Source organism: Peromyscus eremicus, chromosome 16_21 (assembly GCF_949786415.1).
Source record: "Peromyscus eremicus chromosome 16_21, PerEre_H2_v1, whole genome shotgun sequence".
Taxonomy (NCBI): domain Eukaryota; kingdom Metazoa; phylum Chordata; class Mammalia; order Rodentia; family Cricetidae; genus Peromyscus; species Peromyscus eremicus.
In genome coordinates this window covers 39,384,919-39,408,800 of record NC_081432.1, presented here as the reverse complement: position 1 = coordinate 39,408,800, position 23,882 = coordinate 39,384,919, and the positions used below count along the sequence as shown (strand labels likewise).

General features: G+C 42.7%; 1 protein-coding gene across 1 annotated transcript in view; it reads left to right on the top strand.

Annotated features, from left to right (window-relative positions):
• Positions 1 to 20,573: 20,573 nt before the first annotated feature.
• Positions 20,574 to 23,882, top strand: part of LOC131926121 (dystonin-like) — a 40,493-nt gene continuing 37,184 nt past the window's right edge. The window contains exon 1 of the mRNA XM_059281414.1: positions 20,574 to 21,410. Coding sequence (XP_059137397.1) covers positions 20,706 to 21,410 — 705 coding nt within the window. The 5' untranslated portion in view covers positions 20,574 to 20,705. The remainder of the gene's footprint in view (positions 21,411 to 23,882) is intronic.

Below are 23,882 nucleotides of genomic sequence, written 5' to 3'. Positions count from 1 at the left end.
ACAGCAAGCAGTCTTTATAGGTTCACAATTGTGTAGCCAACACCATGGTCCAATTTAAAAATATTTCTGTCACCTGGAAAATAAACCCTATGTCCATTTGCCCTGACCCACCTGGGTTGCCTGGCTTGAGCTCCAGGCAATCACTGAACTCTTTCTTTTTAGATTTGCCTTTCTACATTAAGACTAAATAGAATGTCTTAGTTAGGGTTACTATTGTTGTGATGAAACATCATGACCAAAGCAACTTGGGGAGGAAAGCATTTATCTGTCTTACACTTCCACATCACTGTTCATTGTCAAAGGAAGTCAGGACAGGAACTCATGCAGGGCAGGAACCTGGAGGCAGGGACTGATGCAGAGGGATGCTGCTTACTGTCTTGCTCCTCATGACTCGCTCAGCCTGCCTTTTTTTTTTTTCTTCCCAAGACAGGTTTTCTCTGTAGCTTTGGAGTCTGTCCTGGAACTCACTTTTCTTATAGAACCCAGGACCACCAGCCCAGAGATGGAACTACCTACAGTGGGCTGGGTCCTCCTCCTTCAGCAATCACTAATTAAGAAAATGACCTACAGTCTTGCTTATAAAGCCAGATCTTATGGAGGCATTTTTTTTTTCATTTGAGGCTCCTTTCTCTCCGAAGACTCTAGCTTGTGTCAAATTGACATAAAACTGGCCAATACATAAAATATCTTTTGTATTTGATTTTTCCCAAGTAACAGTTTTTGAGGGTCAGCCATGTTATAATTCTCTGTTCCCTTTTGTTTGTGAATAGTAATACAACCTGTATATGTGGCATAGTTTACCCATTAATAGCAGACAGACATTTGGGGTTCCTCTTTCTGGCACTAATATGCCACTGTGAACATAGTGTGTATCTCATCCTGTGAGTGATATGTTTTCAATCCTCGGAGTGTGATTGCTGGGTCATATTGTAAATCTAATTTAGCAACTAAGGAGCTGCTGAACTGTTTTCCCAGAGTGGCTGGCTGTAGCATTTCGAATTTCCGTGAGCAGTGTGTGAGGGTTTAATTACTCTGCATTCTCATTTTCACTGTCCTCATGATGTGTGTGTGTGTGTGTGTGTGTGTGTGTGTGTGTGTGTGTGTGTGTGTGTTGCTGTCTCCATGCGATCTTGATTTATATTTCTCTAAGGACTAATGATGTTAAACACCTTTTCATGTGTTTCTTATCCATTTGTCTCTGTTCTTTGATAAAATGCTTGTGCACGTATTTGCCTGTGACTGGAGGTAGGCACACTTACGATGGGGTTTTCTTTGCCATCTGTGCTTTTCTTGGCATATATAAGCAGTTTTCTAGCTGCCTGTAATCCCAGCAGTTGGGATGCTGAGACAAGAGGATCAAGAGTATGAAGCCATTCAGGGCTACATGATAGCAAGACCTTATCATAAATAAATAAATAGTCTTCCCTGAACCAAATGCACTGCTGTAATTTAATCTAGTAATTATGTAATTTTAGCTACTGCAGCTGAGTGTATGGTTCGTTCTGAGGAAAAGCTTCAAATGAATCCTTTTGCATGTGGTTACTCACTGAGTCTTGTCTAAGCACCATTGCTGAAAAGAATGCCCTCTGCTAAATTGCTTCTATTTTATCAGAAAACCGTATTATTAAAAATATGTCATATTGCATATATAATATATTTTTAAAAATTACTGTCAAGCTCTATTCTGTTAACTTTACTGCTGAGGTCTGTCTCCAGACCCTTTCTAAACACCTCTTTGCTCATCATTTGTTAAAATAGTGTAGATAGGTAATAGAAAATGCAGAGGAAAACATGGACACTTTTCTCTGCGAAGTTAGTGATTCAGCAGCGTTTATACAGATCCACTATGGGAGGTGCCGTGATGGGTTCTGGGAGCAAACACCAGGCCTCTGCATCATGGAAGAGGCTTGGTAGGTTGTGCATCTGTTTCTTGGGTTTCTCTTTTTTTGCATCGGCTGACAGGCATCCAAGGTTCACAGCTGAGAGCATAGCCAAGGTTAATTGCAAAGTGCCAATGACTGATGTTTTATTTATTCAACTGGTATTCTTTGTGTTTCTGAAAGGTCCTATGTCAAGAATTAGGATCTTGTTCTTTTAAGGTGTTCGCATTAATGTATAGTGTGAACATAAAAATTGTTCTAAGCCAGGCGGTGGTGGCGCACGCCTTTAATCCCAGCACTCGGGAGGCAGAGGCAGGTGGATCTTTGTGAGTTCAAGGCCAGCCTGGTCTACAGAGCAAGATCCAGGAAAAGGCGCAAAGCTACACAGAGAAACCCTGTCTCAAAAAAAAAAAAATTTGTTCTAAAAGGAAAATGATGATAAACCTCCTGAACCAAGGAGTATGATAGTACAGAACTTGAATGAAGACACAATTTGGAGAGCCAGAGGGGAAGTGGGAACAGAATCCATGGTGAAGAAAGGAATGCATGAGTCTACTCATGGGAGAGCGGCAGCTTAGCTATTTAGCAAGGCAGTTTCTCTTCTCTAATGGTCCTAGCCTTCAGGATTGGAAATGATGTTCTACTGTCCAGATGGGGCTAAGGGTCTTAGAGTGTGCCATGGTCATGTTGCGTGGTTCACTTGTGGAAGTGTGGTCTCTGATTTGCTAAGTGTTACTTAGTTCAAGCCTACCCTTGGGGATACTTGCTCCTGTGAAAATGGGGGGGGGGCGCACTCAGAACAAGGGCAGGGGAGGAATTAAGATTTAAGCCTCATTATAGGACCAAAGGCATATCCTTTCTGACTCAGCTCTGCACAACTGAAAGACTTAGTTGGCAAGCACTTGTGACCTATGGGTTCTGTTAAGCTGACTGGAGTCTGGAAAGCTGTTACAGCTGGGATGTCACCTGTGAAGAGATCAGGTCAAAGACGTTCACGGCATCTTTGAAAGTTTTGATTCTGCTACAAAAAGGATATGTCTGCCACGGAGACTAATTCATTTAATAAGATCGCTCTTTCACACAAGCACGCACGTACACATCTACCATTTTGAAAAAGGAATTTAAAAAAAAAAAACCATACATTTACATATAATTCCAAACATCAGTTCCTCAGATACGGCTTTAGAAAATGTAAATCATGGAACTGAGTTTCTGGGTTGCTGGCTTCATTGTGGAAAGATAATTGACAGCCAGAAGAGGTCACTGAAACACTGGAGCTGTGTGTGGCAGAAGCCATGGGATCTTGTTATCTGGACATTCTTTAAAAATAGTTCTCATGTCCATCTCCCTGCACCAGTTGTCCTGATCGTAGTCCTGGGTACTTAATAGGTTTACTAAGAAGATGTAGCCAATTGTTCTTAGCTGCTTATTTGTAAGGACCGGAGGAATGGGCATAAGTTCAGTTCAAATATAAATACCAGGAAGCGTCAATGCTAAGAAGGCCTGGAAGTCATCAGTGATGGTGCTCAGGGGGCTCTAGTCTTTCTATGCTTTAGACTTGAAAATGGAAAGAAAGAGAGAGATGAAGTCACCTCTTGGGGAAGTGTCCCCTGCAGTGGCTAGAGATGCCATTCTTCGGCCCTGTCTACCCAGCGTCTGCCTTTTCTGTGAGGGCAAGCTTCCTCCTGAGTCTGGAGTCATTGTGTAGCCATCCCAGCTAGTGGCTCCGTGTGCAGGAAGACCAACAGAGCATCCTCATTCCACATCATCTAGGCTGTACATGAAGCTCACTTCTAAGGGCTCAGGAAAAGTTGGGTTTGTTGTGGGGTGCCTTGAAAGTATAGCTTACCCTACACCATCAACAACTGTGCTATAGTAGATGAACTTTTTTCATTTTTAAAATTAGCACACAAGATATTTGATATCATTGTGGCATTTTTAATGAAATCGTGTTTTTATGGATTTTCGCCTTCTCCCTTGTATAACTCCCAGTCTCTTTTCCTCTTTCATGTCATGTATCCCTTTGCCTGTTCTTCCTCAGCACCTATTTTTACCTTCTTTTGGTCTTTTTCAGTGTTTTAGACCTTACCCACATTTATACACACACACCTTCTACAGGCTATGATCTACATATGAGAAAGAACATGGGTTTTTGTCTTTCTGAGTTTCGGTTACATCACTTAATATTTTTCCTATCTACCCATTTTCCTGCAAATTCTATTACTATTTCTGGTAAATAAAATCTACATGTACCGCATTTTCGTTATTCACTCATCTGATGATGGACATCTAGGTGAATTTCATTCCCGTTACTATTATTAGAAGAGCAATGAATATTGATGTGCAAGTATCTCTGTGGTAGGATGTGGAGTCCCCTGGGCAAATGCCCCGGAGTGGTGTAGCTGGGTCATATGGATGCTCTATTGTTCATCTTTTGAGGAGTCTCTGTGCTGATTTCCATCATGGCTGCCCTGGTTTGTACTCCCACTAGCAGTGTGTAAGGCTTCCTCTTCACTTAGATCTGCCATTCTCCAAGTCAGGATTTAAGTAGTGTAAGTGATGCAGGAGAAACCGGAAGTAGTAAAACAGGTACTGTAAAGGATTGGCTAATAAACTTGCCTAGAAATATTGTTATCCACAGTAGAATTTAGCTAAAGGAGCACTGCCTACATACGACTGGAAGATAATTGGGCTAATGACCAGGCTTGTTAGAAACTGTAGGAAAGAAACTTCTGTACACTAAGTTTAGAGTGGCTGAGAAAGTTTCTGTTTATTCATGAAGATTGACCTCCAGTTAGGCTCAGTTCCCCTAACAAAAGGAGACAATCCTCACCTACAACCAGCCATTAGGACTATTCCCAAAGGACCAGCCTCTAAGGGCAGCTCAAGGTCATACGGACATTGAGCCCTGCCTGGTCTGTCATTTAGTCCCCTGTGCTCTTACAAGAAAAATCATTAATTCTGCCACGGGCAAGATGAACCAAGGTAGCAACTATTCAAAAAGAGCAACACGTAAGAAATCATTCTGGCAGTATCTTTGCTGTGTAAATCTCCTGTTTGCCCAAGTGGCCAGACTTGCAGACTCCGGTCTATGTTTAAATTGTTCCAAGTATGAACTGGGCCCGAACCCTGGGAGGGACATAAGAATGGCAGCACATGTGGAATGCCTAAGCCTAAAGTGTATGTAAGTTATTGAAATCTTCTATTCATGCCCAACTCCTCTTTGGGCATTAGCCAGAGCTGGGCATGAGCTATAGTAAAGCGATTATTAACCTTTATTAATCTCCAAGTGTGCGATATGTGATAAGATTTCTCCCTTGGATGTCGTGTAACACCAGAAAGATTGTTACATGGGATAAGGATCCATTTCACTGTTGAATTCCTGTGTGGCAGGTAGACATCCACATCCTGTAGCTCCTTTGACAAAACCCCTAGAGGTGACTCGGCTAAGCAGTATTCAGACCGTTACCAACCTCAGCTCTGTGACGGGCACTGCTGCTTAGTTAGAATCCTTACTGTTTGTTTCTCCATGTTCCTCTCCTGTGCCGCGATCACAAAATTGGTTTATATCAGCTTTGTTTGTGGAGTAGTGTATGAGGAACGTAAAGTGATAATGACCCATTTTTTCAAGCTCTTTCTCTTTAGGGCCCCCTCGGCAGCTGCCGGGACTCTTCGGACTGGGTTCCTTTATTCTGGAATCCCATCGTGCCCTGCGCTGCTGTGTTTTCTCCGCTGCATTATCCTACCTTGGTGCCAGCCGGATTTCCTTGACTCTCTGATAAGTAGTTGTGAAGGGCAAAGACAGGCTGGTAAAGTGACCTTGTATGGAGAGGCAAAGCTGCCCATTTCACCAGAGAAGAACCGAGTGGACTTGCCTAAGCTCACCTCTACTTTCTAGTAATTAATTTGGACCCGATTCATAAAGTTGATGTATTATTACTACCGAGTAATATGGGAATTTATTGAAGAGATTCATGTTTTATTAACCAGTTTCGAATTTTGGTCGTGAGTATATTTTAAGTAAAAGCAATTTAAATTCTTTCGCTTTTATGTGATTTTTTTTACTGTAAAACTTGATGATTCTGTTTCAGAAAAAAAAAATTCAGTAAGAGCGAATATCTGAAACTGCAAGGGGATCTGTTTGAAAAGTTGGTGTTCAATGACAGGGCTGTGACACTGCGGTGATTCTCCCCTCCCCCTCCCCCTCCTCTTCCTCATCTGGGAAATTTCTCACAGTGGGGCTTGGGCTGCTCTTGCTCTGTAGGCATGTGCCACCCCACGTACCTTCTAGTGTCGTTTTCTAGGACACAGGTGGAGCACGTTAGCTCTTCTTACAGCGTTCTCCTTGGTTGTCCTCATTTGTCTTGTCATGTTACTGTGCCCATAGGATTTCCTCTATAGCAAAATCCCGTTTCGCTGAGTAGCTTATTGTTTCTTTATTAAGACTGTGAAGTGATCGTGGCTCCCCTTTCTTCAGCCTTTTCTTTTTAGGGTCTGCATTGTAAGAACTTGGGAGGAATGTGAAAGACGTTACAAAACATAATTGAGTTCTCATCGATCCCTTAAGTGGTCATCTAAAACTGAGCTTGACACAGTAGCGCTCACCATGGTGACTGGACAGAAGCACTTGACAGAAACATCTGTAGGGGGACTGGGTTAGGAAGATGCCTGAAGAAACAGTTACAAGCTGAGAACCTAGCCTCCTGCCCAATATGGCGGGGCATCAGTCTTCAGCACAGAATGCTGGACCGTCTTTCCTAAAATGCCCTCTACTTCTTTTCTGTATTATTACAACATAATCATGTTGATTGACCATTACCCCCCACCCCTCTTCCCCACCCCCACCCCCCCCACCCCCCACCCCGTCTCTGTGAAGCAGTGCTCGTGTGTTTCACACTGAAGTGTGCAGCACATTCAGAACATACCCGTAATATATGTCAATTCCAGAGAAGGCGTACAGGGACCAGGAAAGATGCTAGTCTGCAGAGCATGTTGGTTTCTGAATTGATTTTTCTCTTTCAGTTAAAATTTCTCATCACCAAGTTCCACATAGCTATGTAAAAGATATATAGACCTAGGGGAAAACTCATGCAAAGTAGATTTTTGTCAGCTTTCCTATATATGAAAAGAAAAAGCTAGAGGAAAAGGAAGAACTACCCCCAATCCAAACAAAAACCAGAGTCAAAATTACAGAAAAAAAATCCCATCCTGGTTCAGAAGAGTTACTTGATTAAAATTAAAAAAAAGCATCTCTTTTTAAGTTTTCTAAGACTACAGTAAAACTATTGAGAGATATTCTTCACATGTACGTGATCGCTGTAAACACTGACTAAAATTCCCTGAATCTTAGCATCTGTCAATGCTGTTAATGCTTTTAACTGCCACAGTTCCACCTGAGTTCTCTATGATGTAACTATGCTGTCTGTTTCCATAGTCTCACTGCCAGCAGGAATCTGCATGACATCAAATGGGATATTTCCTCAAAATACCCAAATATACCAACGTAGAGTTCATAATAACAGGGAAAATCGGTCGGAGGGTTGATTTTATTCTTTCACAATTCTTGAAGAAATAACACTAAAATTTATAATTCACAAAACAACTCAGACAACTTCCTGAGAATATTTTTAAGCCCTCCTGTGTATTTTTAAAAGGATCCATAATTCATAGAGCAATATTAATATTTAAAATTCTTTTGGAAAAGGGTTTTAAAGGAGCTGGCCTGGGAGGACTGGTTGGCCATTTTTCATGTATTTGTGCGAGCTAAAGAGGGAATCAAAGCGTTTTAATTGATAGTTTTCACTAACGCCAACCGGCCCCTCCTTTTCACTAGTTGGTACAAGGCAGCCAAGAGTTCTCGGGACAAGCCTTCTTTGATCGTTTATGCCCTTTGAAAGATGGCCGATTGTGTTTGAGGATGCTGTGTCCTTTAAGGGAAGACTGGGCCCTTTATCTGGTGATGGTCGCTTCTGGGCTGTGTGCGCTGTATCCAGGGCTCACTGACTCAATGTCCTTTCTGGTTTGCTTTTTCCCAAGAGCCCTTGTCAGGGCTGAACGATCTGGCCTTTGGCTTTTGTGATCTGACTTCACTGAAGATGACAGTTTACAGGAAACTTATGAGAAATGGTGTAGGGAAGAATAACTCTCAGTGGGTCTTAGTTGGAACCAACCATTGTAACGAAAGATTAAGAAGAAATAAAATTATTGACATATTTCATGTACGCATGGGGTGGGGAGTGAGGGAGCTTGGATTCCAGCTTGTGGAGCGTATTCAGCAGAGAAGGGTCGATTTTTAAAGTGACAAGACAGACATAAATCCCCGGGTGTCAAGGGTGGCACCTCAGGAACAGCACATAAGTGACAGACAGAGGCTGGTTATTAAAGCGTGTTCTTGTAGTGACTTGTGTTTACCATCCTCAGTAAGGTGCAAGAGTCTTCAGTGGCCGGTGCTCTTCTCTCTGGTTGAATTAGGAGATGCTTTCTATCTTATAACTCTGTGACCTGCTTTTAGGCTTCAAATAAGGGAGGCTGAGATTGCTCATGATTCTGCTGTGCCCTAATGTCCTCAGCTCAGTGTCCCTTACATGTATGGACCAGGCTTTCTGGCTCCCTAATTTGCATAATGGCCTTCAGAGCTTCTTAATGTGTAAAGTATGAAGCTGCCGGGTCTCCTGGTCCCCTTCCTGCCTTAACTTCCACCTCACATTTCCCTGAGTGGGCAGCTGCCTCCTTTCTTCGGTACCTACTACACGGTTTTGAACGTCTTTCCATGTCCCTCCCCTCTCTCTTCTGGACCTGACACACTCCATCTTCTTTGCTAAGAGGTCTTAGAGCCGGGACAGGACGGGACTCCATGTAATGCAAGTCTCTCCATTTGAGCTGCAGTTTCTTTACTGTGTCCTCTCAGACTGTAGACTCCAGGAGACGATACTCTCTTGGGTGCTTCTCTCCATCTTCAGGGTGTCTTAGCCTGTGGTGAATGTCCAGTGCATGCCTAGTGAGCCGAACTGCAGCCGCACATATGCTATGATGGTTCATCTTGACGACCTGGTGATTGGATCGAGATATACCTGCCGTATTAGTCTGTGTGTATCCGTAAGGGCAATTCCAGAGACAAAAGGGGGAAGACCAGCTCTGATTGTGGGCAACCTATTCCAAAAGGCTGGAGCCCATCCATGGCCTCCCTACCTTCATAGGTGTTCTCCCTCTGCTGTCTGGCTTTCATGATGTCACGTGGTTAGTTTTGCCACACCCTCCATGCTGTGATGAACTATAGCCTCGAGACCATAAGTAACAGTAACTATTAGCTCCCCCTCCCCCTTTTTTTAAAAAAGATTTATTTAGTATGTATACGGTGTTCTGCCTGCACGCCAGAAGAGGCCACCAGATATCATTACAGATGGTTGTGAGCCACCATGTGATTGCTGGGAATTGAACTCAGGACCTCTGGAAGAGCAGCTAGTGCTCTTAATCTCTGAGCCATCTCTCCAGCCCGAATCTTAGCTCCTTTCACCGCTTCTCTTGCGTGCTTCCCCTAGCCACAAAAGTGTTGACAAGTATGAGATTCAAAATTCTTGTGGAGTTTTTCGTTAACAAGAACTAATATGATGCCAAACTTCTGAGAAAGCCTGTTTTGAATAGAGAATAAGCAGGTATGTGAAGAGCCTTCTCTCCAGAGTTGGACTTGAGTTTTAATTTATGTAGAAGTTTAACAACGTGGAGCGCTTGAGTACCGGCCTTGTTGTTTTTCCATTTGTGCCTTTTTATTGGCTAATCCCTGTGTGGCTAACACAGGCCTGGCATGTTTACCTCTGTTCATTCCTAGATCACCTCCAGCCCCTTGAGTTTTTCTCCCTTTTACTGTTTTCTTGTCTACTTGTCTATCTTCTTCCTTAGGTTAGTCTCTTTAGAACGAGATCAGCGTGACTGACCCCTGTGGGTACGTAATAGATTCCAAGCAGTACACACATTTTAGAAAGACTGGAAGCTGGGTAAGCACAGTACCCACGCCTTTAATCCCAGCGCTTGGGAGGCAGAGGCAGGAAGATCTCTGAGTTCAAGGCCAGCCTAGTCTACAGAGCAAGTTCTAGGACAGCCAGGAGTACACAATGAAACCGTGTCTCAAAAAACAACAACAATAACAAAGAAAGAAAGAAAGAAAGAAAGAAAGAAAGAAAGAAAGAAAGAAAGAAAGAAAGAAAGAAAGAAAGAAAAAAGAAAGAAAGAAAAGAGAGAGCGAGCCCTGGGAAATTCTGGGAAGATGGTGTGGAACGCAGAGAAGGTACTTCTTGCCTTTAGTTATGTAACTCGGGTTGGATGACTTGCCCTCAGGGTGCAGAGAAGGTGCTTCTTCCCTTGAGTTATATAACTCGGGTTGGATGACTTGCCCTCAGGGCTTCTCAATGCTCTTATGTTGCTCGTCATTTCCTCGACTCTTACTTATTCAGACAGATTTTTGCCTCATAGGGAAAACTATCCAAAGAAAGGAGAAACTCCATTTAATTTTAAATGGAAAGCAGAAGAGTATTGTAGTTACAGCAGCTGTCTGTGAAGTTACCAGGCCAAATGTCCATGACACAGGTTTTGGACAAAATAAAACAGTCAAGCCTTCTGTTTAGACTTAACTGTTTAGTTCCCTGCTTATCTTAAAGTGGCCCAGATAGCTTTAGCAATGGGTTCAAGGTCATGGGGTCAGAGTGAGAAGCAAAATTAAAATGCAAGTTCTAAATTTTTCTTTTCCTTCAGACTTAGTTTCTTCTTTTCCTAATTTGGTTTTATGTGATACAATATTTTCTTTTTGAAGTATGTTCAATTTTTTTATTGCAGCATAAATGCAATAGTGAGACCTTTAATTCTGAGAAGTTTTCTGGTGAGGAGGGCTTGGTGCAGTCTATTAGCAAGGCAAGTTGTGAAATTGCCTTTCTATGAGAGAAGTGTCAAAATCACACCCCGGCTTAAACTGTCCTGGAGGAGAAGGACAGGAAATGGAATGTAGGAGGACCCGAGTCTGACAGGATTCAGCAGGACCCTGCACACTGTGTTACTGCCCTTGGGAGTTCTGTCCCGAGGATATGCGTGTTTACCACTGTCCTGTGGGCGGAGGATGTCAGATCTGCACAACAAGTTCATTTATTTTGAGAGTTGAAGCAACTGGCTGAGCATCAGTAGTTATATGATGTTACTGTGTAACTCTGCTCTCTGCATGGCCCTGGTCAGGCTCTTTATAGTCAGGCTACTTCCTGGCTACACCAGAGATACAGTGAAAATGCCCAGGTTTAGATGCACAGTGGGCAGGCCGAGCACCAAGTAGGCCTTACAAGTCCAAGTCTACGTTGGAAGGAGACTGAGGATCTTTATGGGGCTCTAATGTGCAAATAGAAAATAATACACTGCTTTCATTTCATTAAGGGATGTGCCTGTGTGTGTCATGAATGTTCCCACAAAAGTCCTTGATGTGTGTATGTGGCATATAGGGTAATGTGTGTACATCATGTATGTGTCATGTATGTTCCTGAAAAGGCCCTTAAATAAGGGTTCATTTCTGAATTATAGTTAAGACCCTGAGGGGATTGTCAAAGATATCTTGAGGTCAATATGTTAACAGAACAGTAACACTTTTATAACTGCTTTGGGTAATTACAGGTTTTATAAATGAATATTACCTAAAGTTATCTTCAAGTCACATTTTTCTGCACAAGAGAAAATATTTCAATACTTCCTTTTATGTAGTGTGATCTGTGATACCGGTGCTGTTCCATGGGAGTTAGGAGATCATACTATAGCTCCAGTTTGTAAAGATGGAGAGTCAGCCAGTGTGTTCCTGGATCCTTTGCCACCCCTCCTGTAGTTCTGACGTCACAGGCTCTGGGCAGGTTGGGGAATAGAGGAAGCCGTTACAGGCCGAATGCCAAGTTCATGCTCGAGTTATTTAGATTCTCCGCCACAAAGTTTATGTTGTGAAAACGATTTGCATAGAGGCCTCCTAACCTATGCTTTATTATTATTATTATTTTAGTTATTTAAAGCAGAGGCTGAGAGAAAGCTGTAGACACAGTGCACAGAGTTCTGTAAACGATTCTCTAGTGTATGGTTTTTACACAGTGCCCCTTGGCTGGTTGCGTGTTGGGTCCACGGTTCTCAACCTGCAGGGTCACAGATCAGATATCCTACGTGCCAGATATTTACATTACAGCTCATAACAGTAGCAAAATTACAGTTATGAAGTAGGAAGGAAAATAGTTTTATGGTCAGGGGTCATCACAACATGAGGAAGTGTATTAGGAAGGGTGAGAACCACTGTGTTAGTATGAAGAGCAAGTGGAGGTAAAAACACAAGTCTGTTAAGTCAGTACCAGTGTGTCAGGGATCATGAATAAAGTTAAGATACGATTTGCATTTAAAACTGGTCAGCCCATATAGTAGTTCATGATGATATTTAGTCTGAGGTGTTAAAAAGTTAGTAGTTCTGGTCATCTTTACGAATTGTTACTCTATTAGTTTCTTTTTTTTTTAAGGTTTTAAATTTAAATTAAATTTTCATTTAAATTAAGTAATGAGGGAATAAAAATGAAAAATAGGTGCACAGGTGAACACCACGTGAAGCTGTTTCTGTGAATGGCCCTGCTTGGTTAGGAATGGGAAGGTTGGTTCTGAGCTCCAGGACTAAAGCGTTGTTTTTCTCTGTAGGTTCGGAAACATGTGAATGATCTCTACGAAGACTTGAGGGACGGGCACAATTTGATCTCCCTTCTGGAGGTCCTTTCTGGAGACACCTTGGTGAGTTAGAGGCTTCCTAATTTGTTTTGCTGAGCCTGCAATTCTGTACACACGTGACCAGGGCGTTTGCAGCATAGATTTTAGGTTTTTTGTAGCATTTTTTTCTTCAAATTATGAACTTCAACCAGAAGGAAAGCGTTCTGGCCAGTGGCTGCCGCATCCCATCTTCACGTGATGTGAATGTGGACCTGGAGATGTCTTTGTTTTTGTGATAGGTTCAATAATTAACATACTATTGGTCTTTGTGCTTCTTCTTTTTCTTCTTCTTCTTTTTTTTAATACCTTTGGGTTTTTTCTTGTTTTTGTTTTTGTTTTTGTTTTATTTTTGCTTTAAAAGAAGTCAGATGCACAATATAAGCACACATGGAAAGACTCGTACCTAGCAAGGAACCCGACTTCACTTTCTGAGAAGGGGGCTAACCCAGGTGTCGTCTCCCTCCTCCTGTGTGACCATTACTCCCTTTCTCGGTTATCCGTTCTCCCTCATTCCGTTCTGCTCATGCTCTTCTTTTCATTCCCGGTCTGTCTGTCTCCTTGCTGTCCTGTCTTCTGTCTGTTATATTCACTAGCCAAGGGAGCGAGACTTTTTGAAGACCTTACGGTTGGTGAGTGCAACAGCAGCATGCGAGTGTGCGCAGCATGAGGATGTGGAGGATGAGGACAAGGGGGTAGGTGTCCCCCGTAACTCACTAACCTGCCAGGCGGTGCGTGCAGCGCTAACGGGATAGGCCAGTGACTCACAGCTCCTGGAGAGGAAACACAGGGACCCAACCCTAGAGCAGGGCAGACGCCTGTGAAGAAACTGGACAAAGGGAATATTTTCTCTTTAAAGTTATCTTCAGAGCTGAAATGACTGACTTATTTAGATGTTAGAGTTTTTTGGGGTTTTTTTTTTTAGCACTGTTTATAAATTTAGAATCCTGATAACTAGTATACTAATTTTTATGCACATTCATTTCCTTCTGGAATTGATATTTCAAACTTGACAACTTTGGGGGGTGGCATAAGGAGACTTTTTGTCAGTTTCCTTAAATCATACCCATTTGTGGGATGCAGAGGGGCAAGATTTTAAGTCTTGTAGCCCATATAATCACGGGGCCGTCTAACCGACACTTAGCTGACATGGACCAGCTACCTTCACAGAGACAGTTGAACTGCTCTGGTCATCTGCATCCCACCCCCGATTTCCTTGGAAATCATGCTTCTATAGTGTCAAATTTGTGAATTTTCAGCATCATTTCTACCCTGATGTCAAAATGACTTTTCCTGTTTATCTTTTATCATGGCACCTTGGATGTCAATGGCCTATATTTCAGAAGTGAAGACATCCGTTGGCTTCTTTTCCCTTTTTGCTCTTAGACTATTTCATGTGATAAATTTCAGCCCTGTTCTTTGTATGTTTCTTAAGGGTTTTCCAGCTCTGTTCCTTTTCGTTTCCCTCTGATAATGTGTACCATTTCCTAAGGAAAATGGCACTAAAAAAAATAACTATGATTTGACACTTTTTCTGGAACTGGGAAAACAATCGCATCACATCCAGTGAAACACAAAAGTACAGGTCTTTTCTGCCTAATATTAAGTCCACCTTTGTGTAAAAGCTGAAATAAATACAGAGGAAAATTATCACATAGTGTAAGTTGCTTTTTCCTCTCCTCAGTCACAGCTCCTCTTGTCTTTCTCCTTGGTGGTTTTTGTTTTTCATTTTTTAATACTAATTTGCATGCTGTTTTACCTCATTTTCATAAATCCATAAATACAATTAGAAAAACTGTCTTGTTGATAGTGTGTATTAAGAAGGTAAAATGGAGAGTTATTACTTATTATTTTTATAGTTAGGTCCCAGTTAGCCAAGATTGTCCTGTTAGTGAACACAGAAGGTCTTCGTGGTCTGTGGTTTTCCTTTTATTTAAATGAAGCATCTGGAATAAAGCATATGCTTAAAATATATTTAGAAAAAGTCCCTCAGACTTGAAATTCAGTCCAAGATGATAGATAGAGAAGAGTCAAAAACTTCTTTAAAAAAAAAAAAAAAAAGGACGAGCCTACCAAAAAATAGTTTAGAAATATTAAGATGAATGGATAATATATTTAAATTAGCATGGTCAGAGATGTTGTAAACTGTTGTATTTTTACGCCTTCAATTTTCTATCCTTAGCCCAGAGAGAAGGGTCGGATGCGCTTTCACAGACTGCAGAATGTACAGATTGCACTGGATTATTTGAAAAGACGCCAGGTATGATGTTTTCTAGACTCTAGCCTCATGAACATAAGAGATCAAATAAATCTACGTAGGACTATGTCAGGGAATGTAAAGGTTTAATTGGGCCTGAACTATGGTAATCATCTTGCCCGTTGCTGAGGCAAATGTTTAATGGTGTTTTCAAACATCTATTCCTAAGGAAAAGAAGTTAGTATTGAGTGTAAGCTCAGAAGAGTGGGGCGTGCTTTATTTCCCCTTGAATAAGGAGGACCGATTCTCCCTGATGACATTAGAATGCATCTGCCTAGGCAATTAGAGACATTTGAGTAGCAGCAGGATTGTCAAGAATGCCTGTGAATGTGACAGTTCCAGGCAGGGGTGAGGCAACACTTGACTTTTTACACTGCATATATTAGAATATTTTCATCGTTTATACCCTACTTCTAGAAACAGTGCTAGTGGTGTTTCTACTTACTAGTGGTACAGCAATCTTCTGTTCATTGTAAGCAGAGAACCAGTTTGGCCTTCTTTGTGCTTCCATCATAGAGTAGCTGTATAATTCATAAAGAACAGAACTCATCCCTTGTGGTTCTAGACTCTCTAGAGGCTGGATATTGAAGGTCAAGACAATAACACTTGGCGTTGGCAAGGGCGGCCTGTATTCTCACATGACAGAGGGACAGAGGGCTGGAAAAGTATCTCCCTTGCTTCATCATTCTCTATCAAATAAGGAAACAATGTTCAACATGATGGCATGTCTTGGTATTTAGCTCTTGGTGTCAGAAGCCAGTGTTGAGCTCATTACACGTATGTACCTGAGCGTCCCGGTTGAGCAGTTGATAAGCTTCGGTTCTGAGTGTAGTACTACTCTTTGATGTGTGCTCAGCGATTTAAATACTTACGCTAGAAAGTCGTTTTTAAAAGTCCTCTATCGTAGACATACAAGCTGTTGAAGTTGTTGATGGCTCGGGTCTTTTTCTGCTTGATGGTAAGGGTGAAGTAAGCTCATTTCAAAAGAAAGTGTTCCCTGATTTTAAGATCACAGAGTTTTACTCAGGCCCCATTGTTTGAATTGCATTTTTGACAAGTGGGCACTTGTTCTAGAAAACCACAGCAATACCCAGTTTAAACTGGTTTGTTTTCTAGACCACTGAAGGGGAGGGTGAACAGTATTCGGTGATCTTTGCACTCTTTGCGTGATTTAGCATTTCCTTTGTAGGTAAAGAGAGCTCGTGCCGAGTGTGTAATAAACTGTTTCTCTCTCCATCTATAAAACAGGTGAAGTTAGTGAATATTAGAAATGATGACATAACAGATGGAAATCCTAAGCTGACTTTGGGATTAATATGGACAATAATTTTGCACTTTCAGGTAAGTCCCGCTTGTCTTCATCACTGTTTCTCCGCCTTGCGGCTCGTTCTCAGGTGGTTCTCGGGAAGGTGTTTTATGTCCTCTGAGTGGAAAGCAAATTTCATAGCAGCACTCCAGTTATTCTTCCTAGTAACACCGTGAGCCTGGCAGCTTGTCTCCTGGTCTCTGGGAGCTTCCCTATTTGCCTGTAAAGGCCCTCTCTTGTAATCTAAGATTTGAGGGGTAGAGATCTCTTTTCCCTAAATGAACACATGTTTCTTTTGCTCTTTGGGCAGTATTTCTTATTTTAGCTATGTAAAGATTTTATGACTCAAATCCTTACTTAAAATAATTTTAACCATATTGTAAATAAATTCAAATTTCCTCTAGTAGACACTAGGTGGCAATAGAGGTATTCCAGAAAGCCAGATTAGAAGAAAAGTATCACATAGCAGCCATGCCTTACGTAGATCTGAGGACAGTGAAACATTTTGAAAGAAACCTGTAGCTGGATTCTCGGTGACTCACCTTTGTAACTTGCTTTAGTTCGTTAGCTGCTCATCTCACAAAATTTTTGTCAACCCTCGGTAATACTGTGCTTAAAGCATCCTAAAGGAAGAAAATAAGCAGCTTACTAGCTTCAGAAAGGAAGTGTGATTTTAAATTCAATCTTGAAGGGGGAGGGGGTAAAATGTATTAAAGTAATAATGGAAAATAAAGGAGCTCATTTGGGAGTGGATCTGAGCCATATGAAAAGTTCTAGAGAGGAAGAATCCTTCTTAGGAGGGAAGCCCCAGGGCCTGATAGGCAGCTGAACTGTCCCAGCGGTAGGGAATCGAGGCAGCCGGGCAAGTGGGGACAGTGTTAACCAGCCTGCCTATAGGACTGCTAATGAAGATGTCCAGTCACCTGGGTTGTGAAGTCAGGGCAACCCAGGAAATAACTCAGTGCAAGCCAAGACTCCAGAGCGCTAAGGGTCGTCATTACCAGAAGAGCCCACCCTGAAAAGAACTAAGAATCCTCAGCACTAAACCAAGGCAAGGCTTTGCATGTGGGACACAAGCCAGACCATGTTACCGGAATTATATAAAGTAGAAGTGCCCCAAGAATTATTTTCATGGAGAGTGCCTTGGCTGTTATCTCCTAGAACTCAGTGCATTAGGTCCAGGACTTTTAAAATTAGGGTTGAAACTGCGAGGACCCAGGTGGACAAGTCTGCGGCCCTGATGGAGGGGGCCAGCTACTTCATCACGAGCTGATAAGGCAGGCTGTGTCTGAAGGTGAACAGCACACTAGTGGTCGCCGTGGGGCAGTCGAAAGGACTTCACAGGGGGGAAAAAGAATTTCATTCTTGGCTTCTTTTACTCTTTCTTGTCATGGCCACTCTGACTGGGCTTGAGGGAAAAATTGTTTTTTTTTTGGGTTTTTTTTTTTTTTTTTTTTTTTTTTTTTTTGGTTTTTTTCGAGACAGGGTTTCTCTGTGTAGCTTTGTGCCTCTCCTGGAACTCACTTGGTAGCCCAGGCTGGCCTCGAACTCACAGAGATCCGCCTGGCTCTGGGAAAAATTGTTTTAATAAATCAAACCTGATAGGTTAGCGAGATGGTACAGTGAGTGAAGGTTCTTGTTGACAGACCCGAAGGCTTGACCTTGATTCCTGGAGCCCATGTGGTGGAAGGAGAGGACTGAGTCGAGTCAGCGGTCCCCGACCTCCAGGTGTATGCTAGCATGTGTACCCCCTCTAAGAAAGAAAATGTAATGATGTTTCAAATCTCTAATTCTATGTAAAACAGATGGGAATACACTAGGTGGTCAGAGTGAGGGAGAAAAGCCAAGAAACAGAAGTGACTTCAGAGGGAGGGATATCAGCCAGGTGGCCGTGAAAAGTGTATCCAAGAGGTGACAATTTGAAAAAGGAAGAAAGACATTTGGCCACAGGGTATAGGAAATGGAGACGAGGGCTCAGGTTAAACTCCTTAAGACATCAGAAAACAAATTGTGGGATCTAGGGTTGGTAGTAGGGGGAAAATGGTTGACCTTCTGCATGGGTTTGAAGGGTAAGTGAGCTAGCCTGTGTGCCAGTCTGCTGAGCAGAGCAGACCTGGGAAGTCAAGGTACAGGGATTTATGGACACGAAAGTGATTGTTGACTGTTGGAGAGAAAGGGTCCCCTCTGTGGAGAGCCCCTGATGACGGGCAGGAGCAGGTCTTGCTGAGGAAACAGAACAGGAATGACTATTCAAGAGATGTGTGAAGCAACAGGAAATGAACTGGTGAAACCATGGAAGGGAACAAGAGGAGAAAAGGGTAGTTGGCAGTCTGAAATGCCACTAGAGGGGAAAACATTGCCCAGCTGCTTGCAGCAGAAACAAGAAAATAACAGATGGGAATGTGGGCAAGCAGGAATTAGAAGCAGCATGTATGGACTCTGTATTTGAGGGAACTTAAAGCAAGGGGTCATTTAAGAAGAATTACGTGTTAAGCCAGCCATTGTGGTACTGCTTGTATCTCAGCTTGTCTCAGAGGCAGGAGGATCAAGGGTTTGAATATGGTTGTGTGGGTAAAATGTAAATGAAATAAACCTTTTCTTAGTGCTGTGCTAATCGAAGATTCGAACACCCCTGGCTGTGCCCAGAGAGAAGAGTGGTGAGCACCCTCGCCCAGGGTGGCCCAGCCTCTTATTTCCTATACTCGCTGCATAAATAAGGCAAAGTTTTCAGAAGAACCAGTGGTCTGTTTTTAAAAATACTGCTGTTGAGCATTACAAATTGAACCCGTTTTTCAGTCTGGCGTTTGGAAGGTAGGAATTATATTCCCGACAGTCTCATGTCCTAAAGCACTGTATGCTAGATCATGATGAGGTGTGTTGTGCTATCTGTTAAAGTATTATTTTAAGTTAAATGTAATCAAGGGGGGGTGCATCCATTGGCAATAAAAATACAAGCTGAAGTGTAGGAAGAGAAGTTGAGAGGCAGTTCCAGGCCTGGCAGGGTATTAGAGAAGAAGACAGTGAGAGGTACCAGTTACCAGGCAGATGCAAAAGCAGAGCCATTTTTGGAACATGTGACCTAACCATGAACAGTTGCTTAGTTTGGCAGGGCCAGAGGAAGGGTGGAGGGAGTGCCAATCACGGGTTGCTTCTCCACCCTGTCAGTACAAATAGCAGCCATCCTACATTTAAATGCTGTTCCATTGCCGTTGAAGACATTAGAAACCAAAGGACATACCAACCCAAGACTGTCACTGGATAATGTTTAATTTCCCTTTTAAATAATTAAGAGAACCCTTACAATACAGCGGTGTTACTGACAGACATCTGCAACATCTGTGTGAACTTGACCATTTCAGTGGATAGCCCTCCTCAGGGAAATACAGTGAGTTCTGGCTTTGATTGGTGGAAGACTACCTCTGAAAGGCAGTCGTCCACTTTCCAAGTGACTTTGGCCTGTGTGTCAGTCACTGATTTCCTCTGCACCATGTCGATGACTCAGTGTCAGAAATATGCACAGCTCAAAGTCTCAGTCTCCACACTGATTCCTTCAGTTTCACCATGACCCTACTAAAGCTGTCTAATATGTAACCCAAGTGTAATTACAGAGCATAAAGTTTAACTGCCCTAATGTATGTGTCCAGTGTGCGGGCACTTCCCTTGGCTAAGAGTTCCACCTTTAAATCACTCCATGTATTCATCTGCTCATGTGACAGTCCCAATGAGCAGATACCTTAGAGAGTTATTATTTGAAACTGTTTCCAGCCCCGTTAAAGGACTGGCTTTAGAGAGGATTAAAGTATTTTTTGGCATTCAGTGTTTTGTCCTCCCTTCAACCAATTGTGGAATCCTAGTTTTATCCATTTTTTCTTCTGAGTTAGTTTTAACATAGACTCTTAAGCTTTGTGTGGAAGCCCTGAAATTAGTTGGTGAGTTTTAGGGGTAGGGGGAGTCACACAGGAGAGGTTTTTCGGAACTCGAGTTTGAAAGGCACTTTGGCCTGAGCTTGAAGGACACTTTACCAATAAGTCTCTGGCTGTGTTTACTTTCCGTTTGCTCAGCCTCAGAGGTTAACGCAAGTGGTGATAGTGTGTGTGCATTTCAGAAGGCGCCTCAGAGGTTAACGCAAGTGGTGATAGTGTGTGTGCATTTCAGAAGGCGCTGTGTTAATCTGTGGGCCGTGGTCTCTGGATTGAGTCTCGGGGTTTGCCTGGGAAGCTCACTGGTGTCTGATTTGTCCGGGAGCAGTCATGTTTGTCTGGGAGGACTGGTGGCCAGGAATAAGCCACAGTGCCTAATAAGACACAGAGACCAGCTGGCAGGGTGCCACGGCATTTCTTGCAAGTGGTTTTCTCACAAGCAACATGGCTTCAGGCTGAAGAGGATGGTCACCCGGTCTGCTAAGGATTACGGGTCAGAGTGGAATCTCACTCGGGACTTGGTGGAGCCGGCCCCGGAAGCCCCGGATTTTGAAATGAGTGAGTTTGTGGAGCCGTGAGTGCCTGTGGATCAAATGGGGAATGTCTGCGGCTGTGTTCGGGCTGAGAAAGAAGAACAGTATTTTGATCCTGCCAAAACTCCCTTGAGCCCTGAGAAATCCTCTCCCGGAAGAAAATATTTCAGAAGAAAACGGTCCCAGAAAGCTGTAGGTGACACTGGTCCTGTGGGGCACAGCAGTGGAAGAGAAGGCAAGAAGGGTGGCGGCGGTCAGCCTGCCAGGGAGCAGCCCGCTGTGTCCTCCAGAGAACTGGTGCCAGAAGACCCCGGGGAACAGAAACCTCCTCCTAGTGCTGTGGACAGTGGCTCCTGCCGAGTGACAGTTTCCTCTGCCCAGAACAATGACTCGGAAGGACAAGTTAGTGCCCCGGACAAGACGATTTCAGAAGAAGATAGCCCTCCATATTGCACAGAGAGGGAGAGACATTTAGACGATGTCAACACAAACCAGAGAGCATTCCAGAGAAAAGACGATGTTTCTGCTGTCCAAAAGGCAGCCAGCTTGAGTTCCGTTCTCTGTGTCCCGGAGAAATCACTCGGGAACAATGGGCTTGTGGAAAACCTATCCAAGAGTTATAGCAGTATCCAAGAGCACCACAGGACTGAGAGAGTTCACCCTCATGAAACATACCGTCCTCAGTGTACAAAAAGGAGGCACCATTCCCCCAGGGGCAGTGTGTCCTCCGTTTCCAAGGACGCACCTAGGAATGATGGATGTGAGGTAAGTGAGGCGAGAGTGACGAATGCTCCCCCTTTACACAGGTCTCAGTGTTGTGGTGTGTCTTTCTAAAATGCCATCTTCACACTAGCTTATGTGAAAGTTAAGAGTTTTCCTAGGTCAACACTGAAGCTTCATCTGGTGTGTGAGCCACGTCGCTTATTCTTATCCTCACTTTAACTTCAGTAACATAAACGTTTTGTTGTCGCATAACTTGGGAAAGCCCTGGTTTAACAGAGTACTTCGCTTTAATTTCTCCAGTTCATGGCTCTTGATTTTTCTTTTGGAATAGCCTGCAGAAACTTAGCTCTGTGGTAGGTAAAAGTTAAATTAGAAAACAGTTTAGGACAGCTGAGTATCTCGATGTAGATAGCATAGAGGGTTTTGATGTTCCTAACACACACAAAAACAGTGATAAATATTTGAGATAATAGATTGTCCAAATATACCTATTGAATCATTGATAGTTATGCATGTATATACTATAGTTCCCAAATACATTCAATTACTGTGTGTCAATTAAAATATAAAGACTTGTTTATAAGGAATAAGTAGTGATAGGACAATGTGGGACACAGTACAGTACTCTGCGCATTCTGACTTTCTGTTCCATAGTCCAAGAGGCCAAATTCCAGTTCTCTATCAGTTTTCATACACAAAACATTGACATAATTGCTTTCGGCTATTCTGTGTGTTGAAGGTGGAGGCACAGATTAACTTACCCAAATTTCATGGCCCTGTTTGGACATCAGAAGTTGTTGGGGCAGCATGTCATTGGGACTGGGATATGACCCAGGCTATCAGGAAGCTGAGATCTTTTTCCCTAACATTGATATTTAGCTTTGGACAAATTACTTGTCTTTCAAATGTAATTGGATCAGTGTGACGTATTTCCCTGGGAAGTACATTACCTAAATGTCTTCTCCGTGCTACTGATGCAGGGTCGATTTTTTTTTTTTCTGTAAATTTTTCTTAACTTTATCTTTTACCCCAAAACATCCAAATGCAAGTGGTATTCGTGATGCCTGACTTCACGGGCGGGTCATTGTGTCACTGGTTTAGATCAAGGCACAGTGGCAGAAAGGAGTTGTACTAGGATTGGTGTGCATAGTCATTGTTGACCTTGGTGGCTGAGTTCCTGTTTATGTTCACCACAGACCTTGCCAAGCAATGTTCTGCTTCATGAAGTTCTGTTTATATTTTGCAGCAGTTGCATTTATAAAGAAAGCATCCAGTTGTGGCATTATCTGTGTAGATCTGGCATAAAGGCCAGTGCAGAAGAAAGCAAATCAGCCACCCTGTGCTTAGGAATGTAGCTTGGTTTAGTGTCTTAGATTTATTTCCCCCATAATTTGGCTTCAAGTAAGCTCTATGTGTTTTTGTTATTGCTGTTTTTCGTCATTGAAAACCATTAAAACCTGTTTCTTTAAGTGTACGTAAGCCGTTTTTGTTATCTTCATGCCAAGTATATTGTGGTCTGTTATATCAAATGCGTTTTTTTAAAGTTTTGTTGGAAAATACATGTGGAAGTAAGTCATCAACCTGCCGCTTAGGTTTGTTAAATGATTATGCTATGGCGGTGTGTAACTAAGTGTAGTGTCTTATAGATCAGAGGAGAAGGAGGCAGCTAGGTGTTTATCTGAGTAGCTTAGTTTGTGATACAGAAAGAGAGCCAGCAGCTGGGCTGTTGTCTGAGGTCCTTCTTCCTCTATCATTACAGTGTTTTCCTGCCTCAGTTTGCTTAAATGTGTTTGATTAGAACAGTCTATCGAACTCTGTGTCACAGTGGACTGACTCCACTTTTCATGGATAATTAGATGTAGGTGACAGGCCCCAGCCCCTTTACTAGTATTTTTTTCCCCTTAGAAATAGCTTGTTAGTCACACAACCGTTGTTTATCTGCCTCAGTCATTCTTGGTGTTTTTTCCTTACTCCTGTTGTATGCAGGGTTGGCCTTGAGGGCTTTTGAGGTAGCTTTGAAGTAGACTATGGTACAATTCTTGGAGCTCCTCTTAACCTGATTTGAACTCCCTTGGTCTTGTGACATTGGTCATTCTCCGTGCAGATGACCAGCCTACCTCTCCTTTAAATCCTTGCAGTAATATGCCGAGAGGCAGTCTAGCCTAAGGGCTCCCCTTCCGTACATGCCTGATGAGTATGTCTCATAAGCGTACACACATGTATTGGGACAAGTGGGTGAGTTTGAAAGGAGGTGGGTGGGTAACAGATTTGTATGATGCTCCTAAATTGGAAAATGCTTTAGGACATGCTGTGGCTTTGGATCACCCCCAGCAATGATATGAAATAGTGAAAATAGGTGGTTCTCATACAGAATGAAGAAAAGAAAGCTCATTAGTAGTTCTATAACTCAATGTGTTCTAAGATAATACAGTTATTATGACTAGCTGATTTAGACAGTAGCATGGCAATCTGTTACATCTCATTGTCAGAGAAGTTCTGCCTGGGCATGGTTGC